General features: G+C 35.4%; 4 protein-coding genes across 5 annotated transcripts; 1 reads left to right on the top strand and 3 right to left on the bottom strand.

Moving 5' to 3' along the window:
• Positions 1 to 1,928: 1,928 nt before the first annotated feature.
• LOC126848630 (adenomatous polyposis coli homolog) lies at positions 1,929 to 6,850 on the bottom strand. 2 transcript variants are annotated; one of them, XM_050589642.1, is made up of 9 exons: positions 6,670 to 6,850; positions 5,736 to 6,589; positions 5,482 to 5,626; positions 5,218 to 5,372; positions 4,765 to 5,098; positions 4,226 to 4,646; positions 3,720 to 3,977; positions 3,075 to 3,311; positions 1,929 to 2,896 (listed from the first exon to the last, which is right to left on the bottom strand). In XM_050589642.1, the coding sequence occupies exons 2-9, from the start codon at positions 6,571 to 6,573 to the stop codon at positions 2,192 to 2,194; spliced, it is 3,093 nt and encodes a 1,030-aa protein (XP_050445599.1). In that variant the 5' UTR covers positions 6,574 to 6,589; positions 6,670 to 6,850; the 3' UTR covers positions 1,929 to 2,191. The 2 variants fall into 2 exon arrangements, with proteins under 2 accessions (XP_050445599.1, XP_050445598.1); XM_050589641.1 differs by having other exon boundaries at positions 5,736 to 6,850.
• Positions 6,851 to 7,201: 351 nt separating this feature from the next.
• Positions 7,202 to 15,629, top strand: LOC126848639 (alkyldihydroxyacetonephosphate synthase). Its single transcript, XM_050589656.1, has 6 exons — positions 7,202 to 7,375; positions 8,053 to 8,142; positions 10,861 to 11,141; positions 12,608 to 12,896; positions 13,792 to 14,101; positions 14,337 to 15,629. The coding sequence occupies exons 1-6, from the start codon at positions 7,296 to 7,298 to the stop codon at positions 15,108 to 15,110; spliced, it is 1,824 nt and encodes a 607-aa protein (XP_050445613.1). The 5' UTR covers positions 7,202 to 7,295; the 3' UTR covers positions 15,111 to 15,629.
• A 115-nt stretch (positions 15,630 to 15,744) lies between these two features.
• On the bottom strand, positions 15,745 to 24,638 carry LOC126848629 (TATA-binding protein-associated factor 172). Its single transcript, XM_050589640.1, has 15 exons — positions 24,461 to 24,638; positions 23,780 to 23,829; positions 22,928 to 23,175; positions 22,475 to 22,827; positions 21,979 to 22,327; positions 21,282 to 21,904; positions 20,440 to 21,215; positions 19,796 to 20,357; positions 19,391 to 19,685; positions 18,860 to 19,155; positions 18,460 to 18,773; positions 17,445 to 18,195; positions 17,084 to 17,356; positions 16,282 to 16,917; positions 15,745 to 16,215 (listed from the first exon to the last, which is right to left on the bottom strand). Exons 2-15 carry the CDS (start codon positions 23,788 to 23,790, stop codon positions 16,012 to 16,014), a joined length of 5,691 nt encoding a protein of 1,896 aa, XP_050445597.1. The 5' UTR covers positions 23,791 to 23,829; positions 24,461 to 24,638; the 3' UTR covers positions 15,745 to 16,011.
• Positions 24,639 to 25,259: 621 nt separating this feature from the next.
• Positions 25,260 to 26,208, bottom strand: LOC126848654 (putative ATP synthase subunit f, mitochondrial). Its single transcript, XM_050589686.1, has 4 exons — positions 26,007 to 26,208; positions 25,820 to 25,918; positions 25,573 to 25,689; positions 25,260 to 25,496 (listed from the first exon to the last, which is right to left on the bottom strand). Exons 1-4 carry the CDS (start codon positions 26,101 to 26,103, stop codon positions 25,468 to 25,470), a joined length of 342 nt encoding a protein of 113 aa, XP_050445643.1. The 5' UTR covers positions 26,104 to 26,208; the 3' UTR covers positions 25,260 to 25,467.
• Between the last annotated feature and the right edge of the window lie 102 nt (positions 26,209 to 26,310).

The raw sequence follows: 26,310 nt of genomic DNA, 5'->3' as shown, positions 1-26,310 counted from the left end.
AATAATTTGATCTATTATTATTCATCATATTACCTTTTTTTATATATTTCTATCTTCGATTCTTTATTATGCATATGTGCACGTAAATTGTGAAATGTTTGAGAATAATAGTGGAAAATATGTCAATAATGCAGCAATAAATGTACAATTATTTTTTGAAGAAAATGAATTTGAAATTAGGAATGTTGATATCTTTAAAAATCGAAGATCCCGCAAAATTTAAAAACTTAAAAAAATATAATAATTATCGATATTTTTGCAAAAAGCTAATTATAAGATGTCACAATGTTAATTATTATTTTTCTTTCATTTCTGATAATAATAAATATATATAATTTATTGAAAAAGAGAATATGTGTGCTTAAATTCGAGCAAATATAATTTCATAATATTTTACATTTAATTATGTACTTTATATTATTAATTAATCTTATTTATTAAATGTATTATATTAATTTATTATTGCTTTATTTTTATTAATTTTTAAAATTATTTTTTATTATTATATATTATATATATATATTTTTTTATTTTGACGAAGATATATATCTTTAATTTTTATGTATTTGAACTAAATAAAAAAAATGTTAAACAAGAGCGAAAGCATAGGATTGTATAAATATCACTCATTAATCTGTGACATATTCTTTGAATTCACATAAACACTTGTATAGATCTTTACCTGGAAAGATCGGCACTCCTGGAATCTCTTCGCCAACGGACACGTCGCGGTGCACTGCGGAATACAGTCGTGCGAGCGATACGTTGCGTACATTTATACATGCAGAAAATAGATTAAGGTGCCGTGCAAGTAGTCATTACGAGTCATCGAAGGGCATCAAGGTAGCGGTCAAAAGGCGGCCGGACTTTACGCTCGACTGACCTCTCTTCGCAATCGCCAGCAAGAAGTATGTTAGCACATACTGTCTAGCTAATATGACAATCCGGGCACTGCGATTTTCTTTCCGACGATGGAATTCGATTCTGATTTCCGGCAATTATTCAATTTATTGTCTTCATATCGATGATTAACATAAATACTATATATACATAAAAAATACAAGTTCTGCGAAAAATAATTAACTTAATAATTTAAAATGCTCATCGCAATGTTTAAATGAAAAAATTATAATTGTATAAGATTAAATTTGTGTATATAAATCTCGGAGAAATCGGTATAATCTATGTTCTCTTTTACTTTTTGAAAAAAGCATCAAGTTCACGCATCTATTTAAAAAATTGTACAAAGAAATATGTTGCTTCAATATATAAAATATATTGTAGAGTAAAAATGAATATACTTTTATTATGCAAAACAAATTCGATTAGGAATTGCACCGGTCCAGCTCCGTCACTGAAATTTTATAATCTCACTCTTAACTAAGCGACTATCACGGTAATTAAGCGACTACTCGCTGTTAACTGCGCGTAACTTGGTGCAAAGCACGAATGTCTTTTAATCAATGTAGATATATATAAGAAATTCAGAAAAGAGGAATAAGATAATATCTGAAATATTGTCTTTTTGAGATATTTAAAAACATAGCAAAATATATCTATTACAAAATACATTTCAAAATAAATATTTCTGCTTTGGTAGAGAAATACAATAAAGAATACAGCATATGATTAAATTCATATTGGATCGTGAATCTGAAAGTAGACAAGTTGACATTTCTAGTGCGTATAACGCTGCATATAATTCCACATCTGCACCCATACAACAAAGCAATTTACCTTATATCATACATTTAGAATTTATATAATATATAATAAAGTGTATGCGAATATCATTTAGCATTTAAGTTATAAACTCAAATGTAAGATGATAAGCCTATAATAAAAATGATATAATGCTTAAGGATAAAAGATTTTGAAAATTTATTGTTATGTAATAGAAATGATAAAAATGATATAATGCTTAAAGATAAAAGATTTAAAAAATTTATTTTTATGTAATATTTAAAATATATCCTAAATACACAATAATCATTTCTATGCTTATTAATTTAAAATTAATCCACAATGGAATTTCTACAGTTCCATTAAGCACCTTAAACACACAATAAACGTGTGTACTTTATTAATTACTATATAAAAATATTCAGTCTTTTAATATACAATATATATACATATCATCAGGCAGAGAAGTTCAGAGAGAAATTCTCTAATTTTATCATGTATTTGCACATTATGTTTTAAAAACGTAAGAATTGTAACTGCACACTGAATAATTGTCCTCTGGTATTGGCTCATTATCATCATGGCCATTTGATACTGCACTCTCACTAGACTTCATTCCCTTAATGCGATACTTGTTTGTAGGCATACCAGAATTAATACACAATTCCAATAGGGCCCATTCCTGTGTGGAAATCCGCGCATCCTCACTGATAGAGTTCGCCGAACTGTGACGCAAAGGCACAACCCCATTCGCTGTACTTTTACACGCGTAATCATTGTTTTCTACTTTATTGCAAACCGGAGCACATTTCACAATACGAGATCGCGCAGATACACAATGATTGTCAACGGAATTGCCATTTTCACTTTCCGTGTGACGAAACGACGATCTTTGAGCACAGTAGGGTGAACTGTTTATCCTCTCTCGTGTACCATTATCACAATTTCTCAACATCTCACTACATTGTGCTATATTACTACTCGTTCTCCCTGAGAAACCATTAAGATTACTTGATACATTTCTGGTGTAATGCGTGTCCGTCGTGTTGACATTTACAGATTTGTACAATGGTGAGTGTACAGCGCTCTTGGAGGCATAAACCTTGTTGGTAAAACAGGAAGATGGATGGGCCGAAAAAATCTTCGTAGTTTTTGGGCATGGCTCGGATTTTTTGATTGTAGACGTCACTGTTGCAGGTATGGAACTTAGTGCCTAAAAATCATCATATATTTGTTGGAAATATACTAAAGAGATAGTTTATTCTAGAAATAATATAAAATATACTGTAAAATATATTTCAAGTTTGAAATAGGAAAGTATTTTCCTTACAATTACAGTTTTTAGCATCTGTTTTAGTGCTTGCAACATACTATACAAATAAAAAACTTACTTTTGGTATCCCAGATCTAATACATTGCGCCAACATGATATCTTCCTCCTCTTCAGAAAGTCCAACATTATCTTCAAAAGTTGAGCGTTTTTTAATTACATTCTTTCTTTGCTGTACATATCTTGACTGCAGAAATGTTGAGGAAATGGAAGGCGTATGCATTGTATTCATTACTTTAGAATTTTCTGTGACTTGTAATAATGGCTGTTTGATTGATGGTGATATGCTAAATCTTGCCTAAAAAAAATTGTTTGATAAGAAAATATAATTCGTAATTGATTAGTACGTGACATTTTGTATGAATGGAATATTATTTTTTGGTTTATGGGTACTTCACCGGCGACATTTTATCGTTCGATATTTCATCGACCGTAACATTTCATCGTCCGACATTTCATCATCCGCGATATTTCATCATCTGATCTTTCATCTTTAGCGATATTTTATCGTCCGCTATATTTCATTGTTCAGTATATTTGTTGGTCTCGTAATGTTTTTGTTGATGTCACGGAAAATGAAACTTCGGACGATGAAATGTGAGACGGTAAAGTGGCAATGTACAAATGTCTTACAAACAAGCACATGGCGAAATGACCTGATATTTCTCTTTTAAAGTTATTTTCTAGTTATAAAGAATCGACTAACCTTTGGCATTGCAGACTGTATACATTCTGTCAAAATTGCTTCATCATCTGAATGATTCAAACTGTCATCAGAAAATTCGTCCGGATGTCTCAATAACCCATTGCCTGGCGATTTAGGCCTCAATATGGGATTCTTATTTCCATTATTTGCTTCGACAGGCGAAGACGATGGGGTACCGCAAATGTTAATCGTATGCAACATTTCCGACTTTTTGGCGAACGGAATGCTATTTGTTGGAGCTAAAGTTATTTGCCTCGCCTATAAATAATAATAATATAAATAAGTTGTTTTAAATGGTATAATGTAATTCGGTTTTGAATTTTTTTTTTTTTTTATAAAAAATATTTGTAATAAAGCTTCAAATCGAAATAGTAAGAAATCTATAATTATTATAATCAAATAATATCGAATATAGCACGACTACCAAGTTTTATCGAAATCAATGAATTACAATTTCTGAGCATTTCCTTATAAGAAAAAAAAAATTCAATTAAAAAAATTAATACCTTAGGTATGCCTGATTGAATGCATTCATCTAATATTTTTTCGTCCTCGCCTGAAAGATTGGAACTTTCATCAAATAAATCATTGCTTCTGTGGCAATCGATTTCGACTGATTGGCTATCTGGCTCTATCTTTTCTACATCCTCTTGTACACTTGGCATCGAAAGAGCGGACAGATTGGATTGCGATCCTACCGGAGAGATATCCGCGGGCGTATCTTCCGTACAATATACGTGTACGGTATCTGAAGCAACGGTATCCACCGCAGTTCTATTCGTTTTCAAAGTACTGGTAGGTGTCTCTACAGAAGTCGCATGAGATTCTAATCTACTTGGAATAGAATTTCTTTGATATGATACTAAGATTGGTAAACTTGGTGATTCTGTTTGTGTGGGTTCCTGAATCTTTAGAGACTGTCTATACCTGTAAATATATTTTAACATAAAAAAAATGAAGAATTAAATGTTAAACAAAAATCTTTGTACGATTTTTATACATATATATTTATAGAAATCGTTTTATTTGATCTCTAGAACATTACCTGTTAGTTTGCATTCCCATATTAATACAAGCAGCCAACATATCTTCATCATCCTCATCACCATCGCTTACTTGTTCTTCTTTACTCTTTGAGCTGTTTATTGTCATATTAAGCATATTAGTCTCAAGTCTTTGAATGTCTTTCTTATCTTCATTGGGTACTCTTTCTAATTTATGATATATCTGTGTACCATTAGATAATTTGACTTCGTCGTCAATTGTAAGAGAACTTAGGCTTGTGGCACTAGAAAATTCAATTGGTGTTGATTCTTCCTTGAAAGTAGCAATCTCATCTTCAAAAACACTATTCATTGTAGTTTGCGGTTTGGAAAATGCTGTAACAAATATAAAATTTAGACAATTTTCAACAGACAAATGTTTACATTATTATTAATGTTATTACTATTGTTACATATGAGTGATCAATATTATAAATACATTATCATTAACATACATAAATGCTGTCGAACTGATGGTCTTACTGCCTCTTCTTGTAGTTTTGAATGAAATTCTGTATTCTGAGGTTTATGATTACGTGGACTAGGTAAAGCTGTCTGTGTAGGTGAATCTGGTAGTTCACTTGGCGAAACTATACCACTGGTCCTACGACTAAGGAAATAAAAAATAATATTATATCTTACATATTATTGCAAAATTTTAAATGTAGTAAATAAAAAACTAAAATTTATAAAGGTGGCATTTAAAATATATAATTCACCTAAAATCACTGACTACAGAACTACGATCGTCATGAATTGAATGTTGCTCGAATCCACTCAATGAGCCAAGTGAACTACAGCGCGAAAACATTAAAGGAGTTTCTTCTGCGTAACAATCTTGGCCACTAAATGTTACCATTTTTCCTGAAATATATATCATATATTTTATATTACATTCGTAAATATATTTGTCAAATTTATATGTATGAAAATATATTGTTTCTCTTTTAATGTCAACTTATCCAATACAAACCTTCTTTATCCAGCACACGTGGATTATTTTTGTGTTCGGACAGATTATCATTTCTCGAAGACAATTCTGCTTGATTGTTATTCAATTTCAGAGCACTGTGATCATCATTTTCCAGTTCTTCCTTATTCATGGAAGGTGGTGAGTTTATTTTTGATATAACTCCTGGAACGTTATTCTGAGAAGTTACTGCACTACTCAGAGAACTTAATGAATTGGCACGAGAGAAACCGTGCGATGTTTCCTCCTCATAATAACTTACTATCTTCTCTGGAGTCACTTGGCCAGGATTAAGAACCGCAGCATTCTTTGGGTTCTCCTCCTCTAGTTCTTTCGTTATCAGACCATCTTGTTCATCGCAGTCAGGCATCTCAGGCTGTTTGATAAAGGACACAGGACTCTTCCTAACGATTTCAATCGGCTTCTTCGGCATTTTCTTCGAGAGTTCGCTCTCCTTCACGTCCTCGACTCGGAGATCCGACATGGAGGTGGCCGTGGAGAAATTGAAGGGTGTCTCGTAAGGAGTTCCCTCTGTACAGTAAGTCTTGACTGTATCTTCTTGTCCGCTGACAGGGAAATATTCAGCGCCCTGTTTCTCCTCCTCGTCAGTGTCATCCTCGGCGTATCGTAGACTATAATCCGTCGGCTGATCCAGATCAGTCTCAGCGTAGTCGCCGAACAGATCCACCTTGGAGTCGTGTTCGCCGTACTCCTTCTTCGAGGTACGACGTGATGATTGCTGCGCACTCGACTCGGCCAAATGATTTTGCGGCGGAGCATTTCTCTCGGTATACTTCTTGCTGTAATCAACTGGCAGATCGTTCACGTCCTCGTCGTCCATACTAAGCGAATTCTATCTGGCAGTAGAATTAATCAATCTAGACACATCATCCAAGTCAAGATCCGATTACAAGAGCATACAAAGTAATTTAGTTACTTGTATTATGATGATCTTGATGAAAAAATATCAAAGATTGTTGCACGATGATCCAGAATCAAAGTTATAGTGCCTTCTTTTCTCTGTCTTTTTTTCTTTTTATTTTCTTTTTTTTTCTTTTAACGTTATAGAAGAAATGAAGAGAAGAACGTGTCGCGTGTCGTACGTAATTTAAACGTCAAACAATGGGTCTGTTCGTTTTAGCTGAACTGGCTGCACTAATTCAGAGTTTATCTTTTTCTCTCCATATTGAAAAGAAAAAGATAAACTCTGAACTAGTGCAGCCAGTTCAGCTAAAACGAACAGACCCAATGCCTAATACCTAGGGATTTTTTTGACTTGACCAATCAAAAAAATTCTGTGTTCAATCGAGCGAGTGGACAAACGGGTGTCCAGCGGACGAACAAATCCTTGCCGTAAATTGTTAGCGGCGCGTGCGATTAGCTGTCAGCGAGATGCGCGGGGATTGGCTCGTGGATGGATGGTCGGGTGGAGGCTGTATCGATTTAAATTTGGTTTGCCGGTGCGCGTGTTAATAGTGGACGCGGAGCCGTCGCCGCGCGTTCTAGGAACGCGTTTGTTCCCGACACAATAGACGAATTATCGATCCTTCGCGTGAAGAGAGTATGTCCGATCAAGAGAAGATCGCGGAAACGGCGGCCGCGAACGAGCCGATTAAGTTTGAGAGCGCGGTGCCGAAAATCAGGTCAGTGTTGCGATTTTCGTCCGCGAAACGGAATCAAGGGACATAAGTGTCTCTCTCTCTTTCTATGTATGTATATATATATATATATATATATATATATATATATATGTATATACATATATATGTATATACATGTATGCGTGTACATGCGAATTGTACACGGTGCAACATGCGCGAGACGTATGTAACTCACACGAGCCTCCAACGCGTGCGTTTAATCATCGCCGACCACACCTCTTATCATCGTGTAGAAATTTAGTGACTCATTGTCATGACTCTCCCGTAAACGTGAACGACACCCTCGCATGATCGGTAATGTCAATCAATAAAAAGACACTCCCCTTTCCAAAATCTACCCACGATCATCCACGTGAGAGCGAATCGTTGTTCTTGTTTGTCACATTATTAGTATTCAATTTATTAGTATAGGCGGATATAATGTTTATTTCTCTCGGAGAAAAATGCGATAATTTCGAAAAATCACATTTCGATTTTTCGGGAGCGGCGCTCGATCGATTAATCAAACGATTTGTCACGTGATGAAACTTGTGTAGCACGTGCGCCGGCGATTCGAAATATTTTGAGACTCGTGCGCGCTGCGGATACTATAATTATATTCGGCTTTCCTTTTGGATTTTCACTCACGTTATCGGTCGTCGCTTCTCTTGGTGTTTAAGGCAGCAGTTGCTAAAATGGAACGGCTGGGGTTACAAGGATTCCGGGTTTCACGTAAACGACAAGTTGCTGATAGAGTTCACCGGTAACAGGTGAGTTTCATGAAATTTTATTACGATTGCTTTAATTTCAATTAACATTGATATATCTTGTCGCCTAACTACTATCAAGCGCGAGTAAATAAATAATTGTTAACACATTTGTGATATTATATTTTTTTCGGATAGCAAGGCGGTTGGAGATTTAAAGGAAAATAAAAAGAAATAAAATTTTAATATAAGATTAAAATACACACTTTTTTAGCTATTTAAATAAATTATGTATAGCAGAAGCTCCTTGAATCCTCCTAGAATCTTCGCTATATTCTCTGAGCACATATTAAAACATTCGATTATTTATTCAGTTAGTGTGTCATAAGAAACAAAAAGACATTTCACAAGAAAAATTCTCTTTGCTTAATTAGAGTCATTTGATTATTCAGAAAAATTGATTATTTGAATATTTTATTATCGATTAATACGAATAGTAGAGATTCTATATGAATTTTTAATTCTTCTTTTTAGTTACATAGAATATTAAAAAAGAAAGAGGCAAGATTTTTATTGTTTTGCATATTGGTAGAAAATTTAAAGATATATATATCATAAATACTTACATTATAAAATATTAATTTTTTGCGATCTTTTATATAACTTGTTTGATGACACAAATCCCTACAGGTAACGAATAGATAACTTAAAGAGTAAATAACTTCTCTCTCTCTCTCTCTCTTTTTCTTATTGTCTTTCAGATATTTTTAGATATTTTAAAAATGTCTTTTGGCTTTTCTGTATTATCTGAAGATTACATAAGATAGTTATCTTGATTTGTAGAACAAGAAATAAATATTACATTATGATATAAAACGCACAAAAATAAACAAAAAAATGAGAAGAGAAAATTAAAAGTTATGAATATTGTTTATAGACATACAAATTATTTACAAATGAAGAACTCATAATACTGATATAAAGAGTGTGTGCGCGAAAATTATTCTTTTAAATTCTTATTATTTTTCTGTTATTTTCTTCTATCATTCAGCTTTTTATAAAGTCGACATAATTTTTCAGTTCAATCAATTCTGCTATTAATATATTTTAATTATTTAAGGGGAATAATTAAAATGAAAATTCGAATAAACAGGACATGATGTCGGCAGATTTGAAATCCTCGCGTATTGTCTCACGGTTTCATCACACACGTTTTCCTAGTTAATTATGTTTGCCCAGTTACTGGTAAAAATGTCGCCGCGATGTTCTCTGCAACGCATATGCATTTTTTATTTGCGCTTCGCATCGAGCGAAACTTATAGCTGTGGCCATCGATAAAAAGATGATTCTATCGAAAAAGAACTTGCCGATCTGAAAAAATTGTGAGTTCATAAACGTGTTAACGATTATTTTATGCATAATTCTAATACAAAAATCGAAGTCGTCAGAAATTATATTTAAATTCCCATTAAAATTACTGTGTCAATATACATAAAGGCGTGAGGACGTGAATTTTCACACGTGAAATAATATGTATCTATGAATTTTATCTAATCTTTCTTTCGAAGACGATCATATATCTTAAATAAGACTTGAAACAAAATTTTTTTAATAAGACTGCTAGAAAATTGAGAGTATTAAATCATACACATTTTTGCGAGCACGGTGGTACGATAGGTTTTGTACAGTTTTTGTGAGCATCTCGCGTGTAATTGTAATTGTATATCTAGCATAAATAAATGATAAGAGAAATCTTGTTTATATCTTCATTATCGAAGCTATATAAAATGGTTCGCGTGTAAGATATACAATGTGTATCTTGATACGAATTATATTATATATTCTTCTTAGAATTATATAATGTATATTCTATGTATGATAAATTTAAGACGACTATACTACACTATAATAACAGAATACATACATATCAGCTTTAAACAACTGGTCTAGCGTAAAGTAAAAATGTCTTGTAGTTGCATTTAATTATTACTCGCTATTTTACTTAAGCTATTGTATATAATTATAGATCTAATTAGAAATCTTGATCTTCTATTGCATATTTTTCTGTATGATAATAATTTATAATAAGAACACAAAGTTTCTTTCGATGTTCGTAACATTAGCTCAAATGCTTCGTGTAAAGTTGCCTAAAGTTAAATCAAGATATAAACGAATGACGAAAATGAAACAAAAATATTGATGCATTGAGACGTATTAAAATATTTAAATTAATCTTAAAGTTTCTCTTCAGGGAGATATAATTGCTAATTGCGCGGTGGTGTCTGTTAACTTTATTATAATAAAAAATTATCCAAATATCCGTTTAATCGAAAGTTCGATTATCCAAACAATTATATACATGCTATTAAACAGAATATCATGATAGTCATTCAATTATCTAGAAAAATCGACTATCCAGACATCTTGTCGCCCGATTAACTCAAATAATATAAATAAGATTCTATTACATTTATTTTTGAGCAATTAGGAATAACATTCAATTATAATATTAATTTGTAATTTGTAAAAATCGTCAATTAAAATTAGTAAACCTGATCGAGGTATTAAAAAATCGGGTCCCCCTTTTAAAGATGAGAATGCTAACAGTAAGTTAAAAGAAATTTAAGACTAAAAATATATTATTTTCTCCCTCTCTACTTTTTTCTATAAATATATCATACACTATATATGTAAAATTCAATATTAAATATAAAATTCAATGTTAAATTTAATATATTTTACATTATATTATATATAAATGCATAAATATCATATTACCAGATATCCCATTGGAAATCAGGAATTGCCATACTTCACAAAATGGTGCGAAAAGACCTTCGATATAACATGGGACATGAAGCAGGGTCCTCAAAATTTACCGACGCACTTTCCAGAACCAATACTTTCGACGGAATTATTGAAAGCGATCGAAGAGCTGAGGATCGACCATTCGACCGATGGCGTCGATCGTCTGTTTCGAGCACACGGTCATACACTGCGAGAAGTTTATCTTTTGAAACGCGGCTCTTTCGAAAGAATACCGGATATCGTTATATGGCCGAGTAAGTTTATATTTTTCAATTATCATCATAAAAACTGCAAAAATATAGACGGAATTTAATATTTATTTTTAATATCTATTTTTAATATCTATTAAAATATTTTCTTTAGATATCTAAAGCTTCTGAAAAATAAATTTATTGATTTTTAAGTATGAATTTCTTCCGCGCAAATAAATTGAAGAACGATATACAGAATATATTTCAATCTTGATTTTAGAATGCAGTTTTTTTTCATTATTTTTCATATGCAGAATTTTTTTTGTAAGCCTGCCATCAGAATGCCACTACTCCGCCTATTTAATTACTTTTCATGCAATTGCATAGTACTAGCAATTCTTTGTCATCAGTTTGAACTAAAAATGATATGTAATTTCTATATATTGTCCATTATCTATAATTATAAAAAAAAGCACAACACGCGATAATCTTCATTTTATTTAATGTTTATTTTATAAAACTTTTTAAGTCTCCTTGCTGTTTTAATCTGGGTTAATCAATACGATTCTTAAGTATTATTTCCTTGTAGTAATTAAATTGATTTATTTCATTAATTTTGTTTTGAATGCCCATACATATACTTACATAAATTTTACCGATGAGTTTGATGTTTCAATATAATTTTATATTTAATTTGAATCAAATATAAGTGATTTTTTTTGTTGTAAACCTTCTTCGATGCCACAATTTATTTTTATACGGCAATATTTAAGATGTTAAGATGTTAAAAATATTTCACTAAATGGTCTATATGCATAAGAATCTTTCACAGAAAAAAATCACTATTATAAGCGACATACAAAGTTGTATTATATAACAGCAATAATCAATATCAAACTTCGGTTTATATGTACAAGGTTGAATTCTATCGTTTGCATGATTCTTTTTTTACACTCCAATATAAAAAATATCAAAAGCAAAGCTTCAAAATACATTGAAAGCATATTAACATTCATTACATTTAGCTATATTAATTAATCAACATCAATTTGAAATATGCCTTTTATATCTTTAGAATATATTTTTGAATATATATATATATATATATATATATATATATATATATATATCGGTGTATATAAAAATATATCTATTTTTCGATATGTAATCTTATCTTACAACTTTTATATGCAAAATGACGAAAAGAGAATCAATTTTATGCGAGGAAAAATATATATGAATTCTTTAATCAAATGGAGGGGACTCGTTCTCCTGAAGAATTTAACAATGTATTTATCTATCAATTTGTCTCTCAAAATGAATCATTCAATAAAATATTTGTTTCTAACATCGATTATAAAAAAAAACTTATAATATTTTACATGAGCATTAAATTGAATTTATTGTTTATATCCTACCTACTATATCTTCCATTGCGCATCGAAAAAATGAAAACTTCATGTTTTATCTTTTTCCTCGGAAAAATCTTGACTGTGCAAAGTGTCCTCTATTAATATTCATGTTTGCAGAGTGTCACGATGACGTCGTCAGGATTGTCAATATGTGTGTGCGTTATGGGGCCGTTTGTATACCATTCGGTGGTGGAACCAGCGTCAGCCGCGCGGCGTGCTGTCCCCCAGACGAACGCCGAGCGATAATTTCATTAGATACGTCGCAGATGAATCGGATATTATGGATAGACAGAGATAATTTGTTAATATGTTGCGAATCGGGTATTATCGGACAAGATCTGGAGCGAATGCTTCGACTTCAAGGATTCACGTGCGGCCACGAGCCCGATTCTTATGAATTCTCCAGGTACACTATCAAGCAATCTCTTCTGAATTATATAAAATTTTTATATCAACATATCTGAGATATATATCCTAGATATATATCATGTTGTTATGATGATGAATGAAGTAGTTCATTTTCGATGAAAAAAAACTCAGTTGTTTCTTTATAATACGTATTTAAAAATTATTTTTCTATGAAGTTAGTGTATCAATATTAATATTTAATCAATACTGAAACACTATTCGCTACAAATTCAGTTAAAATTTGCAGTAGTTATTCCATAATTCGCATTCTGTAAAATAAAATTAAAAATTAATTTTATATGAAATTTGAATGGATATATTTAATAGGATACACATTATATAATAAAGGATGATAGTAAACATTTTGAAAGAATGCAATACACACAAAAAACACATTTAGCCATAGAATGATACACAATCAAAAAAGCTTTTTAAGTTAGCATGAATAATGAATAATGTCAATTAGCATCTTGCAGCGTTTTGTATAATGATGTTAATATGTGTGATGTCATAAATAACAAATTATTATATATAAAATGTATAGGAGACACTAATAATTTTATACCACATTGTATAAAACATGAGACACTCTTTATCATTGAAATCTTCTTTTAAAATTTAATATTTTAGTCCAGAGTGAGCGACAGCTTAAATGTGTATACATAAAAGGTGCAATCCATACACATTCATTTTTTTTCGTAAAAAATATTCAATGCAAAAATATTCCATATCTTACACCACACATATTTCAAAGATTTAGATACATTACATGCATCAGAAACTAGTCCCGAATGACAGAGATAATAATAAAAGATGTTTTTTGTAATATGAAGAAAAGAAAAAAATATAAATGTGTGCACAAGAGAAGGTTGAAAATAACTCATCTCGAACAGTTTAGGTGGATGGGTGGCGACTAGGGCGAGCGGCATGAAAAAGAACACATATGGCAATATCGAGGATTTGGTCGTGCGAATGCGAATGGTCACCGGCAGAACGGAAGATCCAGTTATCACATTGGAAAAGGGTACTTTGGTGCCACGTACGTCTTGCGGCCCGGACTTTGATCACACAATTCTCGGCAGCGAAGGAACTCTTGGTGTCATCACGGAAGTCGTATTGAAAATAAGACCGTTACCGCGAGTAGTGAAATACGGAAGTATTGTGTTCCCGAATTTTCAAAGTGGCGTTCAAGCGTTACGAGAGGTACGTATCTTTCACATGTTGACTTTCCCATTAACCGGCGAGGCCCATGAGTTCTTTGCTAACACTTGTCTAATACAAATACCGTGATGACAGCAGTGAAAGAGACAGCTCCGTCACGCACGACCGGTTTTGTAAATAATAAAAACATAGGCCCCTCCCTCTTCCTCTTCTTCTGTTGCGAGCAATAGAAAATATCAAACAGAAGAATATATAAGTATTCTATGAATATGTATAGATCGCAAAGGAACGATGTCAACCTGCTAGCATACGCCTAATGGACAACGAACAATTTCAAATGGGACAAACTCTACGCCCGCAGGCCGGCTGGGGTGGTCTGATATTGCAAGGACTTAAACAAATGTACATCACCAAAATAAAAGGTTTCCGATGGGATCAGATATGCGTGGCCACGTTGTTGATGGAGGGCGACGTGGCGGCGGACCTCGCGGCTCAGGAACGGAAAATTTACAAAATAGCCGACAAGCATGGCGGCATTCCGGCAGGCGAAGCGAATGGCGAACGTGGTTATATGTTAACGTTCGTGATAGCATACATCCGCGACCTCGGACTCGAGTTTAATGTGTTAGCGGAATCCTTCGAGACTTCTGTTTCTTGGAATCGCGCGTTATCGCTCTGCAGAAATGTTAAGTCTCGTATAGCCAGAGAGTGTCATGCGCGCGGCGTATGCAAATATTTTATTTCCTGTCGCGTCACGCAGACGTATGATGCAGGTTGCTGCGTATACTTTTACATGGCGATCAATTACTTGGGCATAAAGAACCCCGTTGAAACTTACGAAACCATTGAGCATGCGGCGCGTGAAGAAATACTCGCGAGTGGTGGATCTCTTTCCCATCATCACGGAGTAGGCAAAATACGGGCATCCTTTTATCCCGAGGCCGTTGGGGAAGCCGGTGTTTCCCTTTATCGAGCGACCAAGGCACACTTAGATCCGCATAATATATTCGCAACTGGTAACTTGGTTTCAGGGTATAAATCAAAATTGTAAATCGTACGCATCGTGAAGCTATATGTGTGGCACTTGAGAATAATTTGTAGAGTTATTCCATACTCTATTAATGTGACGGTTTGCCAATATCTTAAACTCATTGTCATGGACAATATGGTCATCGCGGCAGATTGATGCGATTTCGCATACTTTGATGGAAAGTTATGGTATCTCATCAACTTGTTATTAGGATTATTCTGAGCGCAATGTCTTTTAACGAATCTCGTTGACGAAATGCCGTTACTAGAGGATAATTCAGAGAAAAAATTCGATATTTCTCTTATCAATAGAAATATGTAAATGCACATAGATAGCGAATATTTTGAGGCAATGGTACTGTCTGGTATTGTCCTTTGCTAACTCGCCATAATAGGTATAGAAAATGAGAGAAAGAAAGAAAAAAGAGAGAGACTAGTATACATTATAAATAATAATTATGCACCATGGCGTTGTTTGGTACAAATGCGGAATTGTAATAATTGTATCGGCATTTTTATAAATTATTATAACTAAACAAAACACACACGTTTACAAGATATCTTAATCTATCTCTACTTACTATCATACCAACTATTTGAGTTTAGGTACGATGTCATTTTTCTTAATATTAACATTTAACAAGAACGCAATGCGATTAGATTAAGAATTAATTTTTAATCAGACGTAAATTATTTTTCAGATGTAAATTATTTTTTAAATATATAAATTATTTAAGTGGTCGCTTTTGGCCACTGGGATGCGCTATAACTTCCGAATTGCGCGTCAGCGAGTTTGCAATCGGAGTTGATTTCTACAATATGTTCCTTCAATTTTGAGTGATAGCTTCCACTCCAAAATGAAAGTCTTCGATGAGAACTTACCGAATTCTAATCTACGTTCAATGATTTATCGAGATATAAGCTTACTGGCTATCAGCCTTCAGAATAGATAAAAATGAGTCGAGATCGTATTCATCATCGTATTGTTGCTGTTCCCAGAGGTCAGGTAGGATATCCAAAACGGAACGGCTAAGCCCTGGTAGGCCGGGAAGTTTTGACAAAGCGGCGTCCTCATGATGATCCATTCTTTTTTCCTTGCCGTTATCCAACGAGAATAAATCTAACAACTGATTATATCCATTATATATCTCCTTTAAATGAATTTGGTAGAATAGATAATCGTGTTTACTTACCTGATCGGTAGCCATAGTTTCCAGAGAAGCATTCTCCGTTGATATTATCGTATTCGCAGTGAGAAGTTTGAACTTCTGCAGTCCCATGATTTTTTCTTCTACTGTCGATCTGGTGATCAAGCGATACACATTGACCACTTTCTTTTGACCTATACGATGCGCGCGATCCATCGCTTGCAGATCTTTCATGGGATTCCAATCGTGTTCCACGAATATGACGGTATCCGCTCCTGTTAAGTTTAGTCCAAGACCGCCGACTTGGGTAGTTAGCAAGAGAACGTCTATCGATGGGTCGGCGTTGAAACGTGCTACGACCGAATGTCTTTGCGCTGCCGGTACGCTACCATCGAGACGGAGATAAGTCACCGTCGGCAGATGAGTACGTAATAAATCCTTCTCCACAATGTCCAGCATCGCTTTCAATTGACAGAAAATCAGAGCGCGATGCTGGCTAACTAATTGCTGTTCTTGGGTGCTTTCGGGGAGATTCGCGGTGACAGAGGCATTCGAGCGAGCTTGCTGTTGCTGCTGTTGTCCGATACCGCAATCTAGTAACAGTTGCTTCAGCGCAGGTAACTTGGCACCGTGCTCAATTTCCGCCAATGTGCTCTGTTGCTGTTTCAACATATCGCACACCTAAAAATATTACAGAATAATTGAATATGATGATAAAAAAATCTCATTACATACGTTTTAAAAACTAAAAATTGTGGAATTTGAAAAATTTAATATCATGAGACAAGAGATTATAAATGTTTTTCTTTTAACACTTCTTTCTGAATATTTTTTTTTAAATATATACCGTTTGATAAAGTGGATGCCGTTGACTTAGCACCAGCTTAGGATGATTACAAACATTACGTAAATATCGCAGCGCCTCAAATACGTGACCACTTTGAGGATCGTTCGAAGACGAGGACCCGGAGGAGGTAAGAGTAGCCGAATGACGAGTGCGAAAATCCTCGTAAAGTATACGTTGCAAAGGCGACAAATCGCAGTAATAATCCTGTGTGATTTTAGGAGGCAAATCTTGTAATACGTCTTCCTTGTTTCGTCTTAGTAAGAAGGGTAGTACCTGTAATGTAACATCAATTCTTATCGTTATAAACGTAATAATCGAAAACAAGAAACTTTCACGATAATAATAAGAACCGTAAACTAACCTGTCGATGAAGAGCCTCCATGGCTAAAGCACCAGCTTCCTGTTCCTTCGGTCCTGCCTTTGGCTCTCTACAAGCCAAGATAGGACGGGAATATCTAGCGGCAAATTGTTTCTCGCTGCCGAGAAAGCCCGGCATCAGAAAGTCAAATAGAGACCACAACTCGAGCACATCATTCTGTACCGGTGTGCCGGATAATATGAGCCTATGATTAGCGTGCAGTCGTTTCGCAGCTTTGGCATTCTTCGTTTTGCCATTTTTTATTACATGGCCCTCATCAAGCACGCAATAATTCCATTGATGCGCCTCAAAAAATTCAATGTCTTTCCGTACAATGTCGTAACTCGCAACAATGAGTCTATGATGCGGCACCCGGGGACGCAGCTTTTCGCGTTCTTGCGGTGTCCCGGCATATTGAATAACCGACAAATCTCGTGCTTTGAAGAATTTCTCAGCCTCATATACCCAATGACCTGTAAGAGTCGGCGGACATACCACCAGACTACTTGGCGCCTGTGGATTACGATGATGGTCCAGCGCTAAGATACAAAGAGTTTGTAACGTTTTTCCGAGACCCATGTCATCGCATAGAACCCCGTGTAGATGGTAACGATTCAAGAAATTGAGCCAATTCAAACCCTGATGCTGATAAGAACGCAGTTCCGCAGCTACGGGAATTGGTAACTCCGTATTGGGAATATTATGGGGATTCAGAAGTTGATCCAAAAATTTTCGTTCCTGCGTCTTTTCTTGCCTGTAATGCGATGTTAATATTTGTTTTACTCTTTTACGCTTGATTATATTTTTTGATGACAGACATAATAAGTGAGTAAGACAACAATTTTTACAGCTTGCGTTAATAATTCAAGTTTTAATTTAAAAAATTATTGAAATATATTGTCTGTGGAATCGGTCGTTACTTCAATTTAAAAAAACTGAGTAATTTTCCAAGAATTTCGTCATGTACACTAAATGCACCTCTACCTTTCTTATGTACACTCATAGATGAATAACTTACACTAAATCCGGTGGGTCTGCGATTGCGCCGGGATCCAGCGGTAACAGTTGCACGAGCGTAGCGAATGTCGCGCTACAAATCAATCTTACAGCTTGATTCTGATCGCTCATGCGTCCCAGTAAGGGTACCATGAATAGTACAGCGTACGGTATCACTTTTACGCCTAAGCTTTCTACAACGCAAGCTAAAGCTTCCGCGGCTCCCTGACGTATGGAATCGACTTTATTCGGTGCCACTATACCCGAAGAACATTTCTTTTCACCGCCAGTCGTCTCTAAAAGTGGTATAACGCTTCGTATTATGTGTACCATTGTCTAAAAAAGAATTTTTCAAAATTATGACTTATTGTATATATTATATATTCTCTTATCCTGTACATCTGATAGAATTTAAATATTACCTTCTCTGTATCTAAAGTTGCTAATATAGCTATGCACCGCGAAGCCATATGCCTAACAGCTTTATATGGATGCGCTAATAAATTGCACAAACGCGGCAAACATTCTAATGCGGGTGGTAAGAGAGATTTATCCAAACTAGGTGCCATGATCTCTAACACTTGTAAGCTAAAAATCAATTGATTCCCATCTTCTTCTTGTACATTATCTTGCTTGTTTGTATCTTTTAGTACATCTGGTAAAATCAAGTTCCACAATTGAGGCAGACGAACAGGTAATTGAGCACCGAAGAGAGAAGCTTCAAGAATACAACAAGAACGTTTTTTAAGATACATAAAAAATGTTTTTACAATAGATGAATAAATTATTCACATAAATATTAATTACATATTAATTGAGATTTAATAGATTGTTTTTCTTTGTAAAGATTAGAGAAAATCTATTAAATATTCAGAGATTCTATTAAATATTAATTAATTTTAATTAAAATATATGTACTGGAATAATTACATCATTTTACGCTTTTTATATACCTATGGCTGTTAATGCTAACGTAGCTCCACGGCGACGCGTTCTGGCAACTTTGGCTTCTGGTTCTTCGCAAGCGAGTAACTCTTCTCGAGGAATCTCGGTTGTTGGTGGCCTACCAGGGCCTCGACTACCGCCAAGTCCGCTACTTGCACCACGATTATACGCGACTCTCTCGGCATGTTTTTGCCTGTTGTTCAATGTGAGTATTCCATCAAAAATATCATTATCGCCGGCACAATATATTCGCGGTGTAAATTCGACATCAGAGCATAGGAATGTACATAGATTGGTAGAAATCTGTAATAAATAACATTTTGCAACATATAGAAAAGATTATTATGAATATTTTGCGTTATGTTTGTTTTCATTTTCAATATGATTTGAAATGTGCTATTTTATATGCAAACCTTTGCGTTCGGAGAGGGTTTCCTGTCGACACAAAGGTCGACTAGATGAGACAAATGTTTTGCAGCTAGTTTTTGCAATTCCTCATTCTCTTCCCGTTTTACAGCTTCCATCAGCGGTTTTACCAACGGATTGAGCGGCTGTAGAGGCTGGGGAAGGCAATGTAACATTGTGGCGGCACCAGCGAGCGCGGCCATTGACATAACGTGCAACGACTGTTGTTGCGCCGCCGTTGTAGCCGCTCCGACGTCCAACGCTCGCCTCCTCTCCTCTAAACTCTCTATTAATTTAGGTTTCAATTTAATAGATATCGAACTGCCGCTGATATTTCCAGCTCCGCCTGTGTTTACTCCCGCGGTGCAGAGGGTAGAAATCGTTTTTCCAGCAAGCACCGTGATCTGCTCTAGAGTCATCACGCCGGACGAATCCACATCAACTGGCACAGGCAACTTATAATGCTTCAGAGTCGCGATGTAATCTCGACTTTCATGCAGAAGTCGAGTAAAGGAAGCCGCAATTTCGTCGTAGTACATACACTCGTTTAAACAAGCTAACAGTCTGTCACTTTAAAAGGAAAATTTTTTGTTATTAATACAAATATTAAAGCAATAAATTTAATCTTTTTACAAAAATTATATATTTATACCTGAGTATATCTGGTATCTCGGGCGGCCCCAGAGGAGCTACAGTCGCCCAATGAGACATTGTGAGTCCCACGACTGTGCGTTGTAATGCCGATCGCGAGTTGAGATGCGCTAGTAATACCTTGGCGTAACATAGCGCTGGACTGGGTACGTCCGATGGATAAATCACGCCCGGCGCGGGCTGTACGACATAGTGCGACAACAGTCCTAACATACGAGATGCTCTACAACGAGCCTGCACCACGTTCGCCTTTCGTACGTTGAGTGCTACCGTTTCGATACCGCCAATATACATTTTCAGCTCGGATAATGTTTTCGCGGTCGTGTTTACGTTTCCGCCATTACTGCTGGTATCCGATTGTCCATCGCAATAGGCGACCGTTTGATTATTTTTCACGCCCTTAGTAATGCCACTAGTAACGATCATTAATAGGTTCGGATTGAATGGCACGTATTCCGGCTGCATGGCAAGGCAGAGCCATGTGCTGATGTGTGGGCACGCGGCGTGTAGCAATAATTCGAGATCACTTTGCACGACTAGATTCTCCCAGACACGCTCGGCCACGTCTTGTATCGTGGTAATGTGTTCAATCAGCACACACTGAAACACATGTCGTAACGCTTCCTGCAGAACTATTCCGCCACCTTCGCCCCACCGTTCTTTCTTATCTTGGCTGCAATTGCCGTCGCCCTCTGTCAGAGTCTGCAGCGTTCGCAGCGTGGCTTTACGCACACTCGAACTCGAGTGGCTGAGAAACGGCCATAAACGTGGCAACACCTAAACATAGACATTATTCAATCGTTAATTTAGATATTCTCCGAAATAATAAAGAGGATACATTACCTGTGATAACGGTTGAGGTGTCAAGCAAGCGTGTGCCGCTGGTAATGAGAGTATCGCGGCCAAAAGACCCATAAAACTGTTACAAGCCGCAGCCAAATCGTCTTGTTCCTTTAACAATTGCCAAAGGCGTATCACGATTGCTTCCAGTTCCGCTGGTTTCAACAATCGCGGTAGTGCATACGCTACTGGTATAAGTGCGCTCGCGGCGGCCGCACCCACATCGTCTACAGGATCGGAAAGACCTTGTATAATAACGGGAAACACTTCCGGCAACATCTCGTCCAATAAATCGTCTCGCACGGCCAGTAAATATTTGAGTGCAAGGAGCGCTCCGTGTCTGGCTTCCCATTCGTCATGTCCCAAGAGTTTCAGTACTATGGAGAGTATTCCATGAAAAACGCCATTAGTATCTTTGGCTTGCTGGCCGCCGGGCATTAATAAGAAAAGTGATCCCAATGCTTGCGCGCACGTTTCTCGTACTGGCGCGACAACTTGGTCAGAAACAAAGTCTCCAAATCGATCAAGTCCTAATACGCATAATAATCGTAAAGCAGCGTCGGTTATCCATTCATAATGGCTCTCTTGCATTTCTTCTATGGTCTGAGCTCTCGATTTGCCCGCTCCTATGCATTTCAAACACGTACATTTAAAAGTTTATTCGGAAAAATACAGAAACATCAATAAAGCATTTATATACCTTTTCCATGAAGTCTTATGAGTTCCCGTAAAGCTGTTGCTGCTCCATGACGCACTTCCCATTTTTGACTGAATAAATCTTGGCACAAGCTTTCTGCAAAGGGTTCTAAAGGCCAATTTACAACAGAGTCAGGCCAGCATCCAGTCCCATCCGGCACTCCGCTTACGAGCTCGCTGGATGTGCTGCACTTCGACCCAGCATCTGTTGAGATCATTTCCTCTAATATCAATTTTTTGACCGGGGGTTCAGTATTATTTTCAGTATTAACATTTGTTGAATTCGAATGGTCATCGTTAGCACGATGATCCTCTGGTTCGCGTGATCGCTGTTTCGACACTGACTGACGTGCCTATATTATCAAGATATAAATAATTAATATTTGCATTAGAATATTTAATGAAGTACATAAAGTAATTTTTCTAAAATATCTATTTGCTTGTATAAACAAATTAATAATAAAATGTTGGTTATAAGTAAGTGTTTAAAAGTGTAATACTTTTCGTTTTGCTCTGTTCATTTCCCTTCTGCTCAATCCTCCTGGTTGTTTTAAAGTTTCATCGACAGGTATTGTAGTGACTTGTGTCATTTGCACTGTTGGAGTAAGATCCTCAACAGTAAATAAATCAGCAGTATCGACGCCCATCAAACGTGGATGAAAACCCAGCTTTGTGGCTAGTTTTTCTTGCTGATTAGGAAGTGACAGTTGCTCTCCCTCCGCTATAGTCAAATCGTACTCGCTGCCCTCTGATCCAGTAAGATGTGAACTACCTGCTAGAACTCTGCCCATGTCGAAGGATTTTAAATTCAATCTAGTAGTGGTAGTTTTCTGTTTTGTCACTTCCAATTCATCTATTAATTCAAGACAATCATGTATCATATAATTCGATCTTTTAAAGATTTTCGATTAACAGGAATTCAAAAATTAATTAATGAAGGGTATTATTATTACCTGCAGAGATTTCCTTCTTAATAGATTCTGGATTCCAGGGTGGAACTTGAGCAAGTATAGCTTGTATAGCATGAGCTGCTGATACCCGAGTATCCCATTGTGGAGATTTTAATAAAGTAGAGACTCTTGCTAATAAGTGATGCAAATCATGAGGATGTAATCTCTGTGCTTCCCCCAGCTGTTGTGCAGCTGCTCGTTTAGTTACCGCATTTGTTCCAGTCTCCAGCAGTATAAATAATCTATCCAATCTATAAAAGTGAATTATATCAGTTATCCGATGTAATGCATAGTTTATTGCAATAATTTATTGATATTGATTAAAAAACTTACTATTATAGATACATAAAGATACTTATTTATGCACTTAATATTCATTGGACAAGTTTACCTTGAACACTCATGTGTTTTCAATACTTATAAAAACTGTTCATTTCAGTTCTTTTGAGCATAATAACAGTCTTATAGCAAACGCTAGAAAACTATTGTTATTTTATAATTTGATTTAGATCTTATTAAGAAAGAGATATTACAAGATATTTATAATTTATTATTTGGTAATATAATATTTAATATAAATAAGAACAGTTTATTTATCTAAAAATTAATTTTATTTTTTTTTAGTATGTCACAAAACAAATTTCAATTTTTGTTTCTTTTCTTAAATAAACATATAAGTTCTTTCTTCTTTTCGAAGATTATCTCTGTCCATATTTAGTTGTTTACAATGCTAAATTGAACAACTTTAGTTTTGGTAAAATCAAAAGACATAATTATAAACAGTATTTATAGTATAAAAATACACGAGCATTCAAAGCAAAAAATTAAGATTATATAATTTTATTACAAAATTACCTTGATGTCATGATGTATAATATTGCTGAGCAAAAATTGTCTATGAATACCTTAAATCAAAGAATTACAAATAATTATAATTTGTTTTCTTTCTTGTATGTAAAATTAAAATAATACTCGTAATACACATAGACTTAAGCGCAGATCAATGCCAGTACTATTAGTCAATTCTTAAGACTGTCTAAACTGTTTAATTTCACATTCCTACATAGAGATTACTGTACCCTCCATAACTGTGCAACATCCAGGCATATTCCCTTCTAATATTCCGGAGAAGCGATTCGCAAAATGTTATCTCTCCTACCGGAAGAGAAAGAGAGAGAGAGAGAGAGAGAGAGAGAGAGAGAGAGATTGCGATAATATTGCGGCAAGCGATTGTAAAATGAAAGGATCCCTCGAGTAGGGAGTCGATTTGGAGAAACGAAATCAGGAGAAAGAGGGGAATGACAGAGATGACGAAGCGCGTGTGTGACCTGTGATGCGTCGTTCAACCATCGCGCTTTATCACGATGATACGGCGAGCACACGTAGGCGATTGCGTCTTTCCTTCGATCGCAGATCCGGCTGGATCTGCGCTCGAGGAAAAAACGCAGGTAAGATCGCGGCGTGTAAGATAGCGAGCGCAATATGGACATAAGGAGCGCGCGTCAAGAATGAGGGACGGCGGGCATCCGTTGGTACCTTTGCTCCTGCAGGAATCCCTTCCGATTGTCCTCGTTCCGTCTTCAACCAACCCGCATTGCCGTTTCCCAGCGTGCCAAGCACGCCAAAGTCACATCACGTCGCGTGTAACGCGAAACTACGCTTACGGTTGTCAAATTTCTCGGAGAGAAACTCATGTTACAAGCATCAAATTTATACTGACAGCCATATTGCTGGTGAACCTGAGTTTTGTCCCTTGGTTTTGCTCCGATTGGACGATCGCGCGCATGTCATCTGCCAGTCGGCCAATCGCCGCCCCGTCCATTCGATAATCGTGTGAAGATACGCGTGTACGATGCGCGGAAATGATTCCCGGCTACGCGTACGTCCATTTGGACCAATGGCAGCGTCGACATATGGGCTATTAATGCACGAGCGCATTGTCCCAATTTTCAGAGCAACTTTTATAATGAATAAAATTCCACGTCTTATGGATGAAATTTCCAAGCATTAAATTATTTTTTCAGAATTTTCAAATATTAATCTAATTAACCTTTAGAAAATTATATTACTATTTATATAGAATAATTAAAATTTATAATATAATTTATAATATATAATTGAAAAATTTTTATATTTTTATATATTTTATAATATATAATTAAAAATTTTTATATCAAAGGGTTGAATTTACTTGGCCTGCTTTTATGTTGCTCGGCAGAAACAATATAAAAAAAATATATATATCACATATATATCTTACAATTTGCAAATTTTAATATTATAATTGCTAAAATATGAATTAGCTATATTATAAATTAAAATATATTGTCCTAAATTAATCTTAAATAATTTTAATCATTGTTTTATACATTGATAGGAATTAAGTCAGTATGACAAATTTTATATTTTTTTGTGCCTACTAAGAATGTTTATTTGAACATACTCTAATAAATTGAATATCTCTTTTCTGAACAATTGATACACAAGTTCCTTGTATTCTGATCAAATCGAGATATCTATAATAGAGATATCTAATAATACAATTAGTGATATTTGTAATGTTTATGATGACCTGAAATGAAATAATACAAAGCTTTATATTTGTATACTTGTATCAAAATATTAGTTATCCATATTCTTCTACTTACGTATTTTCTTGTAATTCATTATGTAGAACGCAATTATACCAGCAACTGCCACTTGGAAGAATGGAGCTATACCATTTCGTCTGGGTTGTATATAATTATGCTGCCAACGCCAGAATGCTGCAAAACAGAAACAATGTTACGATAGAGGTTTCTTTTAAACATTGTTGTTCTCGAAATCAAAGTAACGAGGGATTGCAGAGTTATGCAATTTTTGTCTGATAAAATGGCCCCTCTGTATAGGAAGTACCTCTTGAACAAATTCCCATAATCGCCTGAGGAGTCTTCTGACGTCGCGCGATCCAAGCGGGGATCTCGCTGATTTTCAGATCCAAGAATTTGGTGTCGGCTGCGTTAAATAAAGGATTATTACATAAGATTTATTAATCGTGTGGTCAAGTAGAGGAGCTATGTACAAGCTCAATGAACGAACTCACGTTTTCCATAATAGCGCGCAGGATTGTACGGTCCATGTTTCGCAGCATCGTACTCAGCGGGATAGCCACCCATCTTCAGCTCAAATTTCGTTCCCATGATGAAATTCGGCTGTAAAAGCCAAATCGATAATTGTCGGACGGCACGTCCGAAACAGAACAAACAAGTAGAATGACTGCTCGGCTAAGCCATAGAACATAAAAACATCTCGGAAGGAATTGTCATTTAATTGATCCGTGCGACTCTCTTGTGAAACACGAGAACTACATAGCCGCGTTTGGCGATCTTTCCTGTAGGTACACGCCC

The sequence above is a fragment of the Cataglyphis hispanica genome, chromosome 4 (genome assembly GCF_021464435.1).
Source record: "Cataglyphis hispanica isolate Lineage 1 chromosome 4, ULB_Chis1_1.0, whole genome shotgun sequence".
Taxonomy (NCBI): domain Eukaryota; kingdom Metazoa; phylum Arthropoda; class Insecta; order Hymenoptera; family Formicidae; genus Cataglyphis; species Cataglyphis hispanica.
This window is presented reverse-complemented; position numbering and strand designations above follow the sequence as displayed.